This window comes from Pundamilia nyererei, unplaced genomic scaffold, assembly GCF_000239375.1.
Source record: "Pundamilia nyererei isolate P.nyererei 1_Seehausen unplaced genomic scaffold, PunNye1.0 scaffold00223, whole genome shotgun sequence".
Taxonomy (NCBI): Eukaryota; Metazoa; Chordata; class Actinopteri; order Cichliformes; family Cichlidae; genus Pundamilia; species Pundamilia nyererei.
Window position 1 is genome coordinate 646,493 of NW_005187624.1, and position 18,020 is coordinate 664,512.

Sequence of the window (18,020 nt, forward strand, 5' to 3'; positions counted from 1 at the left end):
GATAAAACCTAAACGATACCCATCCCTAATCCCAAAGGTGTTCTATTAGGTTGATCTGGACTCTGTGCAAGCCAGTCAAGTTCTTCGACACCATACTCACTCGTCCATGTCTTTATAGACATTCCTGTTCCTCTCATTTTGGAACAGGAAGGGATATGTTGGTATCCAGTGTCAGGAATATTATAAGTTACAGTTATCTGATATCAAGCTGGGAAGATAGCACTTAGAGTACATCCTCAATCTTAAATATCATGACACAGTTACTGCTGACCTCAAATTTATCGATTGCCATTATGTGACTGTTTCTCAAAGTAACAGTTACTGACTTAAACAGAAACTTCTTGTAAATGCTGGCACTGATATACACCATGTCCTTCCAGTCATGAATTCAATGTCAGTCTCCAGTTTCTTGGACAGCTTTGCATTTCACTGTGTTCTCACTTCATATCAAATTATATCAATCACTTTATTGTGGTATCCTGTTCCCGACAGGCTGATAAACAGTGTTAACTGTGACAGTCGGTGCAAAATGTCACTCTATCAGTCATATTCAGCCGGTGTTCACAAACGCCCACATTTGATCAGAAATCTTAAACAGACACACGAGTGGTGTTACTTTTTCATTTATTTTAAGTTAATTTCAATGATTTTAAGCAATTTTAATGTCTCTGAAAAAGCATCTCATGACTTTTAGTTTGTTATTCATTCAAGCTGCTATGAAGATTGAGATTCACATTAGATCGCATTGACATTCATACATTATAAGTCTCAATAGTAGAAATATGTTCAATTATGACACTTTATTGATATGTTTCTATTTTTTCTTCAAAATATAAAAAGATAGATCATGAACATTCCATTGAAATATACTTTATACAGTTCTTGATGAGTTGTTCTTTGTTTTACAACATTTCAAAAATAAAATCCGGCATAAGTCACAACCAGATAATCCAGTGACCACCTCTTCGCCCCATTCACTCTCCTACTTAGACCGCAGTACAATGGACTAGTACTTAAGTCTGTTTTAGACAGTTTGATAGCTTCTAAAATGAATATGTCTTCATCTTTGGATGCATAATGATACTATGTACTGTTAGTTCAACGTATATTGGGTATGACTTTGTATTAATCATTATATTTCTAATTAAAATAAGATATATGATATATGTTAGAAAAATGTAGTTAGTATGATAACATTGATAACAACTCTGTTATTATTAATTTGTAAAATAAAATATTTTTCAATTAGTGTGATTGCTAAGTTACTCTATGGAAAACCATAAAGCCACTACACATTGCAATCGTCTAAACTGATGACAGAATATCTGTGTCTCAGGGAGCATACAGTAAGTGTCTATCAGTGGCATTCGTGGTGCAGATTGCATACCGTGTCCTCAACTTAAAAAAGAAAAACAGAAAAACATATTAAACATAAACGAGCATATAAAGAAAATGGTTACCACTGAGTATGTGTCATCCAAGGACCACATGACACTTTCCCAACACCTGCAGATGACATGTCCACATACATAATAGTCATTGTCACAACAGTTGCACCTCCTTACCATGTAAAGCAAATTTGTTCTTTTGGTTACGGTGAGTGTTTCTACATGAAATTTATAACATTTTAACAGATTGTAAAAATAAAACAGACTTAGCACTCTCAACATTGTAACTCATTCTCTTCAAACGTGTCTAAATCAAATGGCAGTATTATGCATTGGAAAAGGAAAGACATCTTTTTCAGCCTGGCATTGGCAGAGCAGCCACAACGTAGAGAATGAAGGAAATAAAGACTGTAACCATGAAAAATAAAAAGAGGAAAAGACACTACTTGGCCATAAAAACAAAAACAGCTGGGTGAAGCACAAGGTTTTTGCAAGTGTGCGCACCATTGCAAGAAGTTTACCTCTGAAATATTCATAAACATCTTTGTGACCATCAAAGCCATGGTAGCTTAATGCCTTCCAAAATGGGAACTGAAATTGTGAGTTTTAAAAAGATACGGGACCAAAAAAGAAATTCCATGGACCATTTAATGCAAATAGACAAAAGTTCTAGACCCTGTAAAACCAGTGTAGACTCGACAGAATTTTTGAAGGACTTCTACAGTCTACATCACACCACTGAGTCTCATATTCTGGTGAGCCTCCAACTGCAATGTACTAGGAATGGACAAAGAACCGTGCAGCTGCCTGAGCTAAGCCCTGGACCAGCAGGGCCTGAAACTCACTTGGAATACCAAGACAAGGATGAGGGGCTTAGAGAGCACTCAACAGTGACATTATTTTTTACTTATTACATCATTATCAATCTCCCCTTGGTGGACACTGGTATTTCTCACCCTTTCGTTCCCACTTTCTGACATCATTTTGGAAGCTCTGGGTCTTTTTGATTGGTACTCACATGACTGTGCTGTTTGTTGTAATAAGCTGCCAACTAGCCAGCTGGATGACGATAATCATGGTAAGTGACGAATGCAAAGACCTGACCATCTAAAAAAACGAAGACGAGCTACCTCTACACACTCATGCTGACACTGCGAGTGTGAGTAGTTTTCAGTTGCCTCTTGGAGGAAGACGTTTCTGCTCTACAACACGGCACAGTGTTTATAGTTATCAGGACTGGATTCATGACAAACAATGATAGGAGGCTAAGGGAATATGTCAAGACTCTGTTCCCCCCCTTGAGAGATTATCAAGTCATAATGCATGCGTTTGTACACATCACTGTGAGGTGTTCACATTATCGTCGTCTATATACTAGGATTTTTTTTTTTTTATCTTAGAAAGAAAATAGCAAAACACCTACATCCAAGCACATCATTGACACACCTGAGTCCTTAAAACCACACAAATTTTGGAATGGCAGTTGGTTCCATGCAAACCTGATATCTCCGACTATTTGCCAATATAGTATCTTTCGTACTGTTATTGGTCTTTATTGGATAACCTACACATCTACTCCCATGTTTCTATGAATGGAACAGAATTGCCTATCCTAGCAAAATCCTGCCATGGGACATCCAAGGCCTTTATAAATCTCTAACACTGAGATTTTAAAGATACTCCAAGGACTCAAGGTTCTCCATTTGACCTGCTACAATCTTGTGACAACTACTGTATTATTGCCAAAGAAAAAAAGCAAACTATGAGTAGTATTCAAGCTGTCAAAGTTGTGGTATGGAGTGCTGCTGTTTTAGAACTGCTGCTGCTCTTGCTGCTGCTGCTACGTAAGTTGTGCAAATGAATCAAGGAGGAAAACATGGACCTAACAAAAAAACAAAGAACATCCCAGGAAAGAAAGCCTTTGCGCAGGTGCTATAGGCAAAGTCTTGAACGACCACTGTTGACTTAGAAGAGTTAAAAAATATACTGCTCAGTGCATTAGAAAATAAAACAGTGACAGAAAAGGTCAAAAACACTGGAATGACGAATGTAGGGCAGTAGTAGCAGAGAGATTTCATCAAACAAAACATAGTTCAGGGTGTACTTTGCAAACATACATGTTTCAATATTCACATTTTTTTAACTTTTCAAAACAAAATATAGCTCTTCTCTTTCATTATAATCTTTTTTAAAACATTAATTGCATATAACATTTTTTTTAATTAATTTTATATATATATTTTTTGTATCTCTAGCACCCTTGTCTTCAACTAAGGGCTTGCAGAAAAGACAGTCATGCAAAGTAGTCATGCTGGTAAACAAAGTTACAAAAATGCATTATCTTTTTTTCTCCATTTGTTTATCTCATCGTCCATCCTCCATCATCCCCATGTCTTTGTAGGTGCAGTCTGTCATTGCTCATTGTCTTTCAGAAAACATTTTCTCAGTGCTTGTGGGGTAAACAGCTTTGCACACCCCTCATAGCAGATTATTTTCTCTCCGTATTTTTATAGGACTTTGACTCCATTTCTTGATGCCAAATACTCAAATCACATTTGCATCTGACTCTATTTTTTCTGTCATTCTGGACTTTTTTTCTGCTCAGAAATCTCCTCCAAAGTAATGGAGAGTTGTGGATTTGTTTATCAAAATATAGATTTGTTCTCTTTGTACACTTCCGCGTTTGCTCTACTCTTGGTCCACGTCTTCTGGTTTAACTCTTCGCGTAAGGGTCCCCGAAATGGGCCATCTTTATCTTGACACTTGCCCGTGAAATCGTTCACATCAAGGGCAAGCGAGAGATGGGGCAGTATGAGTCCAGGGAGTGCTGTGCCTTGACTCGCAGTGACAGCCTTTGTGTTGAGGGAGAAGATTTATTTGATTGGTCCCTTTCAAAATAACATTGAAATTACAACCACTGGAGAGTGAATTAAAAACAGTTCTTGTAGTGGTATGGTCTTATTTGTCATTCAGGAAGGCTGCTATCCCTTGATCGATGAGGACTTCACCTCTCTTTACTCCCCATGGCTGAATGCTGAGTCAGTCAGACATGGGAAAATATCCTATATGTGCAAATCAGGATAGGGATAGTGGCAGTTTAATAAGTAAGTTCTATTGGGCAGTGAATTGTAGGGCAAGTATAAAACTCAACCTTAATGGAATATTTCCTCAATCTACAACACATTAAAGAAGGTCATTCAGCAAGTGCATGCTACAGGACCTTTGGGCAAGCCCATGTCAGTACATGAGAGATAAAGACAAGTCTTTTCTCACTATTTTGTTGCAGTGACTGTTTCAGGTGAGTATAAATGTACAGTAAATGCCATATGTGACATGTTTGAGCAGATGCTACATGTGCTTTGTTTACATGTGCTTCACACTTGGTATAGTTTGTAGTTTTTTTGATATCAGTGCTGTGAGGAGGGCAGTGTTTCAGTCAGATAAAAGTTAATGGAAGACATAGATTCAGTGGCAAACATACTATACACGTGCTAAGCTTGAACAAGGGACCATATGGGTGTAATATATATATATATGTATACATATATACATATCAATATATATATATACACACAGGGTCCCCCAAATGGGCCATATATATGTATATATATTTATGAATATATATATAAAATATATGTGTGTGAATGCCAGGTGTTTTAATGAGTAAGACCAATCCTTTGTCTCTCGTGTACTCGTTTTTTGTTTTTGTTCTTTTAACTGGAAAAGGAACCCAAGAGGAAAATGACATCTAAAAGATCCCTTGAATGCATAAATTCCTCTCTCTGTGAACGGTTGATGAGTTAAGTCAAGTTATTTCCCAGCCAACAAATGCTACAATATGTTAGCAGAGATGCTACATTGTTCATTCAGTCCCGTTGAAGACGTGTTTTTTTTTGTTTGTTTGTTTTGTTTTTTCAGAAACTCAAAGTTGCTCAGTTGTTCAGTACTGTAGATAGCACTGAGTTGGTCTTCATACAAGATGGCGAGTATTAGTGTCAGAGAGATGTCATCTGGAATGTGAACTAAGGGGTCCTTTTTTCTCCCAAAAGTGTGTAAGTGCAATGCTCAGTCAGTTTGCCAAAGGAAAGGAAAAGAAAAGGTCAGTCAGACAGCTGTAAAAAGTGTGGTTGGAGTTCCGAGAGGCTGCTTTGGTAACAATGTGAGGAGCAGACCATATGATTTTTTAATTCATGATTAACCTCTGGTCTCTCTTGTCACCCCAAAGATCTCCTTTAAACTGTCCATCCGTGTCACACCTGTCGTTATGTGGCTCCCGCCGCAAATTTGTGTTTACCGGTTATGGACTCTTCATTAGAGAGAGGGCGAATGCTAGAAACTTAACACTGTAAAGAAAAGAACAGAAAGCCATTAATATCAGGTCCACAGAGTTTGTGAAATAGTATACACAGTAAAATGTTATAAACAAACTGATTAATTTATAAAAAAGGGCTTAACTGATATAAACCAGTCTTAGTTGTAAAGTCATATTCTGAATGTCAATAATAGGGACTTTTGTAATCCAGGTTATTAATTCTGTTAATATTATGTAGAATAGGAAAATAATCAAGGATTGCTATTACCTGTAAACTGCAGGTTAACAGTGTCAGAATGAGGTTCACACATTTAAACTGTAATGACATCTACAACAAGCTACAAAAAAACCAGTCTGTCTCATAGATATGTACAGACAGTAACTTTGCATATAACTTAAGTTCTGCAACTCTGCACATAAAACATGAGTGTAGAGGTTGCTATTTTTAGTACATTCCTGTAAAGTCCCATTTTGACAAATTGCATTCTGCATTTGTGATGTTAGCTGGATCCCCTCCGTTGTGTCAAAGGAACAATGTCGCAAGGAGCCAAATATGGCAAACAGGATGGGTGGTGAGTGAAGACTGTGTCATTGCGGCACGCACCACAGTTCTCTAGCAGTCACTGAATATATTACTCTGGGGTCTATGGTGAAATCACAGATGCAGAGTGCAAGTACAAAGTGGACGTATAGGAAGCAAACTAAAATGACAGCACTGCTGGGTGTGGTCCAGAGCTGCACAAGGAGATAAGTGAGATTTAAGTTGGGATAGATTTTGCTTATTATGGGCAGAGTTGCTGTACTTTTTTGTAATCACACATTTATAATTTATACTCAGGTATCGGTGACGATAAAAATGACAGCTGACATTATTAAAAAAACAAACAATAGACTGAATGAAACTTGCTACCAGCCAACTGACCAACTTTGCACTTCAACTTTCAGTGAACACAGCAGTCATTGTTACATGAGTGAGTTATGCACAGAACATTTCAAAGCACAGAACATTTCAAAGTGAGCAGGATTAGGGAAACTCTAATCAGTTCTTCACTAGTCTGTGTAAGTGCGTGTGTGCAAACATTTTCATTTGAATGATTTGTATACTTCACGGAAAAGGACATTTTTGACATTTTGACACATGGACACATAGAAACATACTGAATGCCATTCATGGAGGTTTTCACATCCACAAAAGTATTATTGGACTTCAGATTGTGAGATTGTGGCATTACTCCCAGACACAGTTTCAGGGGTTTAACACCTACCCTTAAGCTACACTTGAAAACACAGCTACTAATTCCAGAAAATGCTTGTCAACAACACCACACTATGAAGTTCATTCATTTAACAAATCTAGCAAATTTTGTGATGCCATTAAACATCTTTCAAGAAATAAAACACTTCTGTTGTGGTCACACCAGCAAACATTAATGTACAATACAATTATCCATTGTTGATGCTGTATAAGCTCTTCCTGTGGGTCCTTCATCTCTTCATTTGACTTCCTTCTTCTATCAGTATCCAGTAGAAAGGTGCCAGACAAAAAAAACCAAACAAACCAAAAAATAAAAACACAGCACAGTAACTAGGAAAAGTCACTTTTGCAGTAAATGTTGCTCACAAGCTTACAATTACTGCTCAGTACATCTTAATTTAACCAAGACATTAAGTGAAGTCACTGAATTCTGTTAATATCAATAAAGTATTTTTTTTACATGTGTTAAATGCAGACATATAACCATTACTGTATATGACTCTCTCCTATTGTCAAGTGAGAGTTCCTATGTATGAATATAAATATATAAATTAGCCACTATTGGACAGTAAAACAATATTATTTGTCTGGTCATAAATTACACTTTAATATCTTTTTCCTCAATTTAGTATAGTTATGTTTGCAGACATCTTCCACAGCCTTAGACTCATACTTTGTGTATTGCCCAAAAATACACAAAAACACAAAATACACAGTGCACAAAGTTGAAGGAGGATGAGATTCGTCGTTATTGCTTTGTTTTCTTTTTTCATTTTGATAGATATTGAAATAATATTGTTATTGTGAAAAATCTGACATTGTGACAGCCTCATTTAGGATCTGATGTTTTGGGGACAAAATATGCAGTTCTGACTGTGTCTTTGTCTTATTCACTCATTTCCACACAACATAGCTACGAAGCTATAAACAGAGCATAAGTAAAAAAGAACAACAAGAAATATCTTTAACTTACACAAATAGCAAATACAGGTGTCTTTGACATTATTCCTATGTTCTTATATTGCTCCAGCACTTTACAAATGTAAATATTACTGCCTGATTTGTTTAAAGGGTGGTGTATGCATTATTTTAATGCATACACCACTAGTTATATTATATATTAGTTATAAATCTGATCCCTAGGGCAAATTCGAGGAACAGTTTAACTAATTTTTCCGCTGTTGGGGATTGACATTGTTTGTTTTATTCTGCTATGTCCAAGACTTTGAGATTTTATTCACTCATCATCCTCTTAATGGCCACTACAAGTTAGTCTAACTATCTTGTTATGCACAATAGTGACACACACAGGCGTTTAACTGAATTCACAGTTTCACTTCCACCCTTCTCAAAGCACAAAGTTCAGCTTCATTCTCTTCCTTTCTAGAAGGTTTTTACAATACAGTCCTGCATATTTTCCCACAAAGCTGCACATTTATCAAACGTTTTTTGATACATTAGTCGTGATCACTGAAATATTCATACTCATTGTACGTTTATATCGATTAACATAAAGCACATGTACTCAAATCAGTTCTTATCAAAGCAAATACCGAACTTACACTCTGAACCTTCTTTCAAGCCATCATTACAGGTCACTGGATAATTACATAGATTTAAAAAAAAACCCTAATCATGTGATAACAGTAAAGAAAAAGATAATAAAAAAAAAAAAAAAGCAAACATACCTCAAAAGTATGTATTTATAACTGGAAACCAAGTTTGTGCATGGGACTTTTAGGATTTTTAGGGAAAGCCAAACATCACTTTACATGCATATGAGATCAGAATCAGTGGTTATGGAATTTCTTGCCCTCCCCTCATATGGTATACATACATAGGTTTTGGCTTTAATGTATATGTAGATACAGATATGTACATATTTAGTAAAAACCACTGACCTATTGAGCATTACATCAAAGGTCTAGCTAGTTAAATCTAACTTTAAGTTAAGCCTACATGGGCCTCATAGAGGCACTTACAACATACTGCCTGTTTCGTTTACTTAAACAATGGGTGCTTTGGAGGATTCTAGGTTATTTGCATTTGCCACAACTACTCGTTTCTCTTTTTACTAAACATATAGTCAGTCGATTCAGAGGCAATACAAACTGAATATAAACAAATGCAGTACTCTTGTAGTGTTAATGTTAGGATAAGGTTGTGTGAGGTGTGGTACTCTCCTCATTCGCTGTTAATCAGTTAAAGCATTCAAGCAAAACAATCCCCTGCAGACATTGTAAATGATGGATGGACATGTTCTTTTACTGTAACACAAATTTACATTCTACACAAAGTTGCATAACATCCGAAGTCAAAGCATCTGCAAACTATAACATCCACAATGGGGATGTTATAGATTGCGTAGACATTCTATGATAATACAGTACAGTAAGTGGGCACAAAAAAGGTTTAACGAGCACTGAGAAGCGATGTGAGCAAACCTTATAGTCCAAAAGATTTGCTTGTGTGGACTTAGAACATCTTTGAGCATGTGATCTAGACCAATCAGTGATTCATTTCACTTCACAAAAGACTTCTCTGTAGGATAAATTAATTGAAAAACCTATCCCAGAGTTTTCCTATCTTAACTGTACAAGTCCAGTTTGACATTTTACATCAAGTATCTATCAAAAATGCTTTCATTCACAGGAGAACTAAATCTCGGCATGCGGTTTCGGATATTTTCAGACAACACTAAAATGTTGTAATTTTCTGACATCATAATCATGAAGTGAATCAACCTAACGCTACTTTGGTCTGAAAATACATGCGATGGCCTTCAAAACCAGCAACGGATGAAGCCAGGCAAGCATTACTTCTTACAGTGCCTGAATGTCAAAATCTATCCTAACGCAGACACTAAAACATCATTCAAGCAAAACATTCAAGTGATGTCACAGCTTTCATGTAAACACTGCATATCTAGGTTCACAAATATAAGGGGTCTGGAAGCATGTGGATAGTAAGACTTCAAAACAAGTATGGAAATGATTTCCTTTTACAATTGTCTGTAAAAACTAGTTCTGAAGCATTTTGATTTTTTATTTTTTGCTCTCTTCAGTCTATGTTCCTGTTGGTTAAGAATCCTATGAACAATTTACAACATTGTATTATTTTAATAGTTATTTTAGACAACCAGTGCCATTAAAATGTCATTTCTTGCCATGAAATACACAGTATTCATGAAAAAAATACAAAATCATTAAAAAACTAAAGCGATTTAAAATGACAGCCTGGACATCAAAAAGTCTATATACTGGCTTGAAATAAAACAAGAAAAATGGCTCGTGTCATCTGAATAACGTTTGTACATTTACAGCTGGTATAGCTAAATCAATGATAATGAGGAGATTGCCTGCTAAGTCTGTGCATGTTTTAGATTAAAAATATGTCTGTGTATTTACATATGTATGTGCACAGCATGTTTTCCAGCATTAACGTAATGTTGCATGTTTATTGCATTCGTGAATGTGTCACTATTTTTAAATCGGTTTTTTTTGTTTTGTTTTTTTTTGCTTTTGATTGAGATTGCTGAAGGTAAAATTATAGCGACAGCCCACCTAAACATGATGGTTTATTTGAAATTATTAAAGAAAATGTCAAAAAACCCTTCAAAGCATAAATGGTGAGGAAGAAATTAATTAGATTTAGAAAAAAGGAAGAGGCAAGTTTGATTAGGTGGTCCAAGTTTTTCATTGTATTCTTGTTTTGTAATATTATCTGTTTCTGATGCCGAGACACAAGCTTCAAGAGTGAGCAAATTAACAATGATTGTTAGTAAAGTGCTTGCATTTGATTTGACTGTATAGTTAATTAAGTAGTAATCCATATCTGACATTGTACATTTGTTCTAATCTTCTTGTTTATAAATACTTTGCATTTAAATTTCTATAAAACGTTTTAGACCTACAAGTGCATATTTCATTTATATTACTGTCCTGATTATACTTCAAAGGCCAACTCAGTCATTTGCTACCATAAAACAGAAGATTTTGCTCCTTTGCCAAAGGCCATTTCAGAATAACCAGTTAGCATGTGTTGAGCCAAGCAGTCCCACTTATATGTAGATATTTGAATGGTAAAATGTCTCACATATCACCCTTCACTATAAGTTGTTATCAAAAAGCTTTAAAAAAGACCTTGTGAATGTCTGCCTTACTGGTATAAAGATTTGGCTGACATGTGGGTAGATTTAAGGTTTAGATTTTGCTGTTATGTGGCGATTATATGATAGTGCATTTGAAGGAATATTACAATGCAATGCAAAATAATCCAGTGGAACAATATAATAATTGGGGAAATAAATTAGCGTTACAGGGAAGTAAATATGGAAAGCAATAAAATCAGATTTTTTAAGCTATTTTTTCTTAAGTTAATCATAAGCTTTAATTTTTTTTCAAATCAGTTAAAGTGTCTAATGAAACAATACTTTTCGTTGTTAATGAGTATTGGCTTATCTATATTAGACATCTATAATAACAACAGTAGCAAGTGGATCAAGTGAATGTGCAAGCATCTAACAAAGGATTAGACAACGAGACAATGATCGTATGTATTGGCTCCTAACAGCAATACAATATAAGAACTATTATTTTCAAGAGACATGTTCACCCTCAGAATTAGATAGCTCTTTTGGTACAATAAAACACATATTACTTTCATTTGTTTCTGATTTTGTTGACATCCCCTAACTTTGCTGTGTAAACTATCAGCATAAAGTGCCCAATGACATCACAATAATGAAAATGAATTGAGTGTTAATTGAGACTTACATAGGATAAGTTTTTTTTTCAACATTGTGGAATGCTTACGCGGCGCTGTGTTCACTCGCTATATATTTATTATATTATCTATATATTTTTCTTTGTCTTTGGCTAAATAAACTAAATTACACAATATGGACAAAAGTACTAAGCCACTTACGTATAACACTTACTGGAGCTGCTTGACTATGACTTGACCATTTTTGTCCTGATGTTAATACCAGAGGAGCTGTGGAGGTTATTGACCTTTATGTGTGACCCTGCTTTGTGGCCACATTACAACAAAACAACTTACAGTTGATTATGGACTATCTTGGAGGGAAGACCTTTCACTGACTGACTTATTGCAATGGTGGCATCCAATTACAGTATAACAGTTACATGTTTTAGAAGTGGAAAAAGTCTGTTGAATGAGAGCCGAAATGTCTTAAAAACTGTTTAAAAAATGTGAAGGATTTTATCCAGCTGTGGCAATGGCACACCTGAAACACCTGAATTCAAAGATTAAGAGATGTGGCTCAGTAATTTTGTTCATATCATGTATCTTGCTCCATGATTATTTCACTGTATGAGTGTTAGGAGTCTAAGTTAGTTTGGTCCAGAATTCGCAAAAATATTCATCTGAAAATGTAACTGAGCACATTTTTATAACACCTTCTTGATGCATGGCACTATTTTATTCACTAAGCAGCCCCAATCAGTTTTACATTACTTGTAATTATTTAAATAACCACTTATCTTTAAAGCTAAATTTTGCATTTAACTCCACCTAACATGCTTCATAAACCATTTGATTCACAAGACAAGATCTCATTCTTTCTACATTCGAGTTCATTGTATGTTATTGCTATTGTATTTGCATGGCGTACAATGCAAATGGAGGCTTCAACGTAATTGGTCCATGGCTAATCTGCTGCATCTCTTATCAGCCAATCATTAACACAATTTCTGCTACAAAATGGAGGGGATGGGGGAACGACAGCGCCGCAGAGGTCCTGGAGCCTCATAGGTCTCAAAAGGCGGGCTAGTAATAGGAGCGAGTCGCAGTGCTGACCCAGTCATTCCCGATATGTTATTAAGACTGCGAGATTTTTCATAGCCGGTTGCTTTAAGACAATCAATATAATAATGAATCAGTTTAATAAATTGTTTGTATTTTTTTTATGTCATGTGCGAATAAATGGAAAGAAAATCAGTGAAATGTTTACAGATAATATGAAAAATTCCCATATGCAGAATGTTTTTTTATGAAGGTTTCATAGTTTTGAAACATGAACATGAGGTTGAAGATGTTAAAAGTAGGAATTAAAAAAAGAACCACAAAAGTGAAGAGAAAAGAAAATGAAGGATATTAAATGAAAATCATAAAGACATATAAAGGACAGACAGACAGAGACAAGACAGACAAGACAAGAAAATGCGAGTTATGATATGCCTTTTTTTCCTCAAAAAACATAAACGCAAAAGATTTGTAGATATTAAAAAATTTAACACCAATAAACAGGCCATTGCATAAATTACCCAACACCTTGTGAACGGTAACGTCTGATGTTCAGGTAATTTGGACAACTATTTGGCCAAAACCGCAGTTTACACAACAGCAAATACTCTGATATCACTGATACATTGTAGTTGACCACATGAAGTTTATGTGGAATCATATCATGCTTTGTCAGCAGCCCATTTTGTATTTACTTGGTATGAACTTGGTATAAACTTCAAATGGCCAAAACAAAAATGTCCTCTCAGCCACATTTAAATCACTTTGTACCCTCGGTAATCACATCCTGTTGTGAGTGACTACTGAGTCACTTTCTATTTTGATTACAGTGGGAAACAAAGAAGTTCATTTAAAACGCTTTCCAGCTACAAAAGGACCTTTAAATTATAATGCGTGACACTTTGCATTTAGCTTAACAAATAACCAATTCATCTAAGACTACGTTTCCTTTCCCACTGTATTTTTGGTCCAAAACACTTCATGCATACACTGAGCCCTTCTTGTAGGAAGCAGCCACAAACAAGGTTGTGTTGTGCTCACAGTGTTGTTGCATCAGCTGTAGTGAAAGGCCCCATTGTTAGATAGCAGCTATCTGCTCTAACAATGACTGACTGACTTATAGTGAGTGGAGTTTTATACATTTACTAGCAATATGCTCATGTTAGCTGAAATGAATGTAATGCTCTAACACTGTGATGCTGGAGCAGAGTTTTTGGTTTCTGTACACTTAAGTTATGCATGTAAATTTTTGTCAAACTCCATCCACCATAAGGCTGCGTCAGACAACAAAGAACAGCCACTGATCCAGTGTGACACCCTTTGTGTCTTCCTGTTGCAATGGAAAAATATGACAACATTCAGGGTCAAAGTGGCCGATTCTACCACTCTAGATAACCAACCTTAAATCAAAGTATTTCTTTTTTTTTTTACTCAAACACTTTCGTCAGATGGTACCTCAGTGACATATTAATGATGCATATTTGCATCATTAATATGTACTGGTCATCTTTGGCGTAACATACCACAAACACTTTTGAAAAGCTGCCTGGCAAATCTGGTGCTGCTTCATTCTCAAGTTAAGTTAGAGGAACGTTTTTCTCATACCACGCAAATGCATCAAGACAAACTGTCAGTTTACATCAAGTGGCAGCCATGTATAGAAAGACTGCTGACTGAGTACAAGACGGGAGGAGAAAAAATAAACAAACCTGGTATGTTGTTGGAACTGAACAACGCTTGATAGTGTGCTTTCAGAGTGAGAGTTGAAGATCAAAACTCAAACATCTCTGCTTATTTATTCTTAATATTGTTTAACAGTTAAAATAGTCAAATTGAAATAATCTGAAGGTGCCTTTCCTACAGCTAACAAGCAAAGATCTTTTTATGGCACAATGTATGCTTGAAATCCAACATGATTTTAAGTTTACTGTTCAGATTCACATGTAAGAAAAGATGTTTTCTTTTCTTTAAAAAGGGAAACAGAATAGTCATAATCGTGAAGGTTTACAAAAACAGTAAAGGCTGAATATTAGACAACTTCTAATTTGGATTAATGCTCTGCATATCTGAAGATATGACGTATGATTTATGGGGGTTCACAAAAAATAATCCTTTATAAGAACTTTTAACAAAAGTCGATTCTTTGATTTTAGTCACAAATTCCTTTCAGTATTTTCTATATGTTGTTAAACATCACCATGCAGCATGCTAAGTGTTCCACTCTGCTCGCGTAATAGCTATGTTTTATATACACTCACTCACTTTATTAAGTACACCTTTTCAACTGTTAAATATGGCAAGCATCTAACTAGCCAACCACATGTCAGCAAATCAGTTTATTTAGGCTTTTAGGATATGGTTGTTGGTGCCAGTGACTTAGCACCAAGCTGGTCTGATTTCAGAAAGTGCTATACTGGGATTTTCCCACACAAACACCTCTAGAGTTTATGGTGAACAGTCCAAAACTGCAAAAATATCTATTGAGCTGCATGTCTCTGGGTGAAAATGCCTCGTTGATGCCAGAGGACAATGATCAGACTGCTTCAAGATGACAATAAACACTTGCTACAACTGAGGTATGCAGAAGAGCATCTCTGAAAGCTGATGTACTACAGTGGCAGAAGAATAAAACGGGTGCCATTCCTGTCAGCTAAGAACCAGAAACTGAGGATATGATTGCCACAGGCTCACTAAAACTGGACAACAGGGTACTGGAAAAACATTGTCTGACTCCATTCGGATGATGGGGTCACAATTTGATGTAAACAGCATGAACCCATGAATGGTTCAAGCTGCTGGTTGTGTAATGGTGCTGGGGATATTTAGTTGTCCATCCCTTTATGAACATGGTCAGAAGTGTACCAATATTCTGATGGCTGCTTCCAGCAGGATGTCACAAATCTCAAATAATCTCAAAGTGGTTTCTTCAGCATCACAATGAGCACCTTCGGGATTTTGTAGAAAAGGAGATTTTCACCATGGATGTACAAGAGAAATATCCAGCAACTGTGTTATCCTATCATAAAATCATCATCGTCATCATCAAAATCGACCAGCAAGGGGTCACACCCGGTATTAGCAAGATGTACCTAATAAAGTGGCCCGTGAGTGTATATTCAAATAAAGTTGGTAATGGTGGTCTTCTTCATTTCTGGCTTTAATATGATCTCACTGACATTTAATAAACTGATTTCTTCAATCAAGCTTTTTAATGTGATTCGTAACACTTGCCGAATGGCATATCGGTAAAAATGGAAATTGAGACACAGAAAAGCAGTTCCCATTTGTTGATTATATGAAAGGTGAAAGTGATAGAGAGCAATGAGATCAGGTGGTAACATGGTTGTGATGGTTGTTCAGCTGACATTAGTTTGCTTTTGTCACACACAGACTTTGTTTTAAAAAAAATCCAAGAAGAAGAAATATTGTGAAATGAAAATAAAATAAGTTAATCATGTCTCGGCCACTGCAGTCTCTCACAGTCTGCTCTTCTCCTCTCTGGGCTATCTGCTGCATTTACAACAACAATCATCTGTGGTTTTGTGCTCTGGGATTCTCTATCAAGGGAAACGGTGAGTCTGGCTGTCACTGTATTCAGTGATGACATAATTCCTGCCCAAAGTCACACTTAATTTACACTATAGAGGGAGTATGTACCTACCTAGAGTCAGACTTTAGTTACACTTGCACTGCAGTGGCGGCCTGGGGATGGGATGGAGAATGAGTGTTAATCACACAAGGAGAAGGCTATGTCGAGGGAAGACACAGAGGAACAGAGACAGCACTGCAAATATTGTTGCCAGACTGTTTACCAAGCACATAATCGTGTGAAATTAAGACTGACTCAAAAAATAGCCTTAAAAACACACTGTACAGTACTGTATGCATGTGTGAAGGCAATAACCTGTTTTCAATCACTGTTTATAGCGTCATTGACTGTTTGATTCTTTTCTAAGAATGGCCACATACACACTGGTTCATTCTTACATGGTTTAAAGATCGTATGATCTCCTGTTACCAATAATGAAATGTACTGATTTGGTCATGACCATTACTGAAGCCACAATATGTGCATACACTACATACAGCTCCTACTATATCTTCTAGAGAAGATATAACATCCAGCTGTATCCAACATCCTTTAGTTTGTAGTATGTAGGTCAGACGTATGCAGTTCATGTCGAACCCAATTAATATTTTATGTCCCTGCTTCTTGTACATATATGTGAATATACGCTGTGCATACATGTGTATCGGTAAAAATCTGGCTCAGAGAGAATATTTGCAGAGTGTGATGGGGGGAACACAGTAAGACACACACAGTGGTACTGTTACAAATATCAGATCATGCATGGCAATGTAGAGCGAGTTTTACATACTGTGTCAACCGTAAAGAGAACACATGAGAGGACTGACAAGTGTTACCACATAAAAAACTTTCACACGGGTTACAGGAAAAGGCTTTTAGGAGTTACTTTTAGAGTTAGCGTGTCGCTCTGGTAATGACCTCGAGCACAGACAGAAACAACAGACAGGTCTGTGGTGGCTGGAAAAATATTTCTGTCAACAGTTAACTTTAATCTGTGTCAAAATTAACAATATAAAACAATGGGGTAAAAAAGCAGCAGATGAAATGTCAATGAAGAGCATTTTTTTCCCTGTAAACCTCAGCATCGTATCTGTTTAAAGTCTAGATAAATTATATTATCCTTACATTAAAATGCTGCAGATTTACTGCACATAGTACGGATTTGCTAATAAGTATTAAAAACTCTAACACCATTACCCAACACCTTGTGCACGGTAACGTCCGATGTTCAGGTAATTTGGACAACTATTTGGCCAAAACCGCACAGTTTACACAACAGCAAATACTCTGATATCACTGATACATTGTAGTTGATTACATGAAGTTTAAGAAATCTTATACCACTAGTGAATTTATGTGGAATCATTAATTGCCTTGCATTATGCTTTGTCAGCAGCCCACTTTGTATTTACTTGGTATGAACTTCAAATGGCCAAAACAAAAATGTCCTCTCAGCCACATTTAAATCACTTTGTACCCTCGGTAATCACATCCTGTTGTGAGTGACTATTGAGTCACTTTCTATTTTGATCACAGTGGGAAATGTCACATTACAAAGAAGTTCGTTTTGAAACTCTTTCCAGCTACAAAAGGACCTTTAAATTATAATGCGTGACACATTGCATTTAGCTTAACAAATAACCAATTCATCTAAGAGTGAGCACACTGGACTCATTCATATATATATATAAATATATACATGCATACACA

At 36.1% G+C, this 18,020-nt stretch overlaps 1 protein-coding gene across 3 annotated transcripts in view; it reads right to left on the minus strand.

The window, feature by feature from the left end:
- Positions 1-5,083: 5,083 nt before the first annotated feature.
- LOC102198306 (potassium voltage-gated channel subfamily C member 1-like) overlaps positions 5,084-18,020 on the minus strand; it is a 41,356-nt gene continuing 28,419 nt past the window's right edge. For 2 of the 3 annotated variants that reach the window (XM_005748495.1, XM_005748492.1), the window contains one exon: positions 5,084-5,731. In XM_005748495.1, the coding sequence (XP_005748552.1) occupies positions 5,718-5,731 (14 nt within the window). In that variant the 3' untranslated portion in view covers positions 5,084-5,717. Of the gene's footprint in view, positions 5,732-12,513; positions 12,828-18,020 lie in introns of those variants that run through there. The other variant, XM_005748491.1, reaches the window with a different exon arrangement.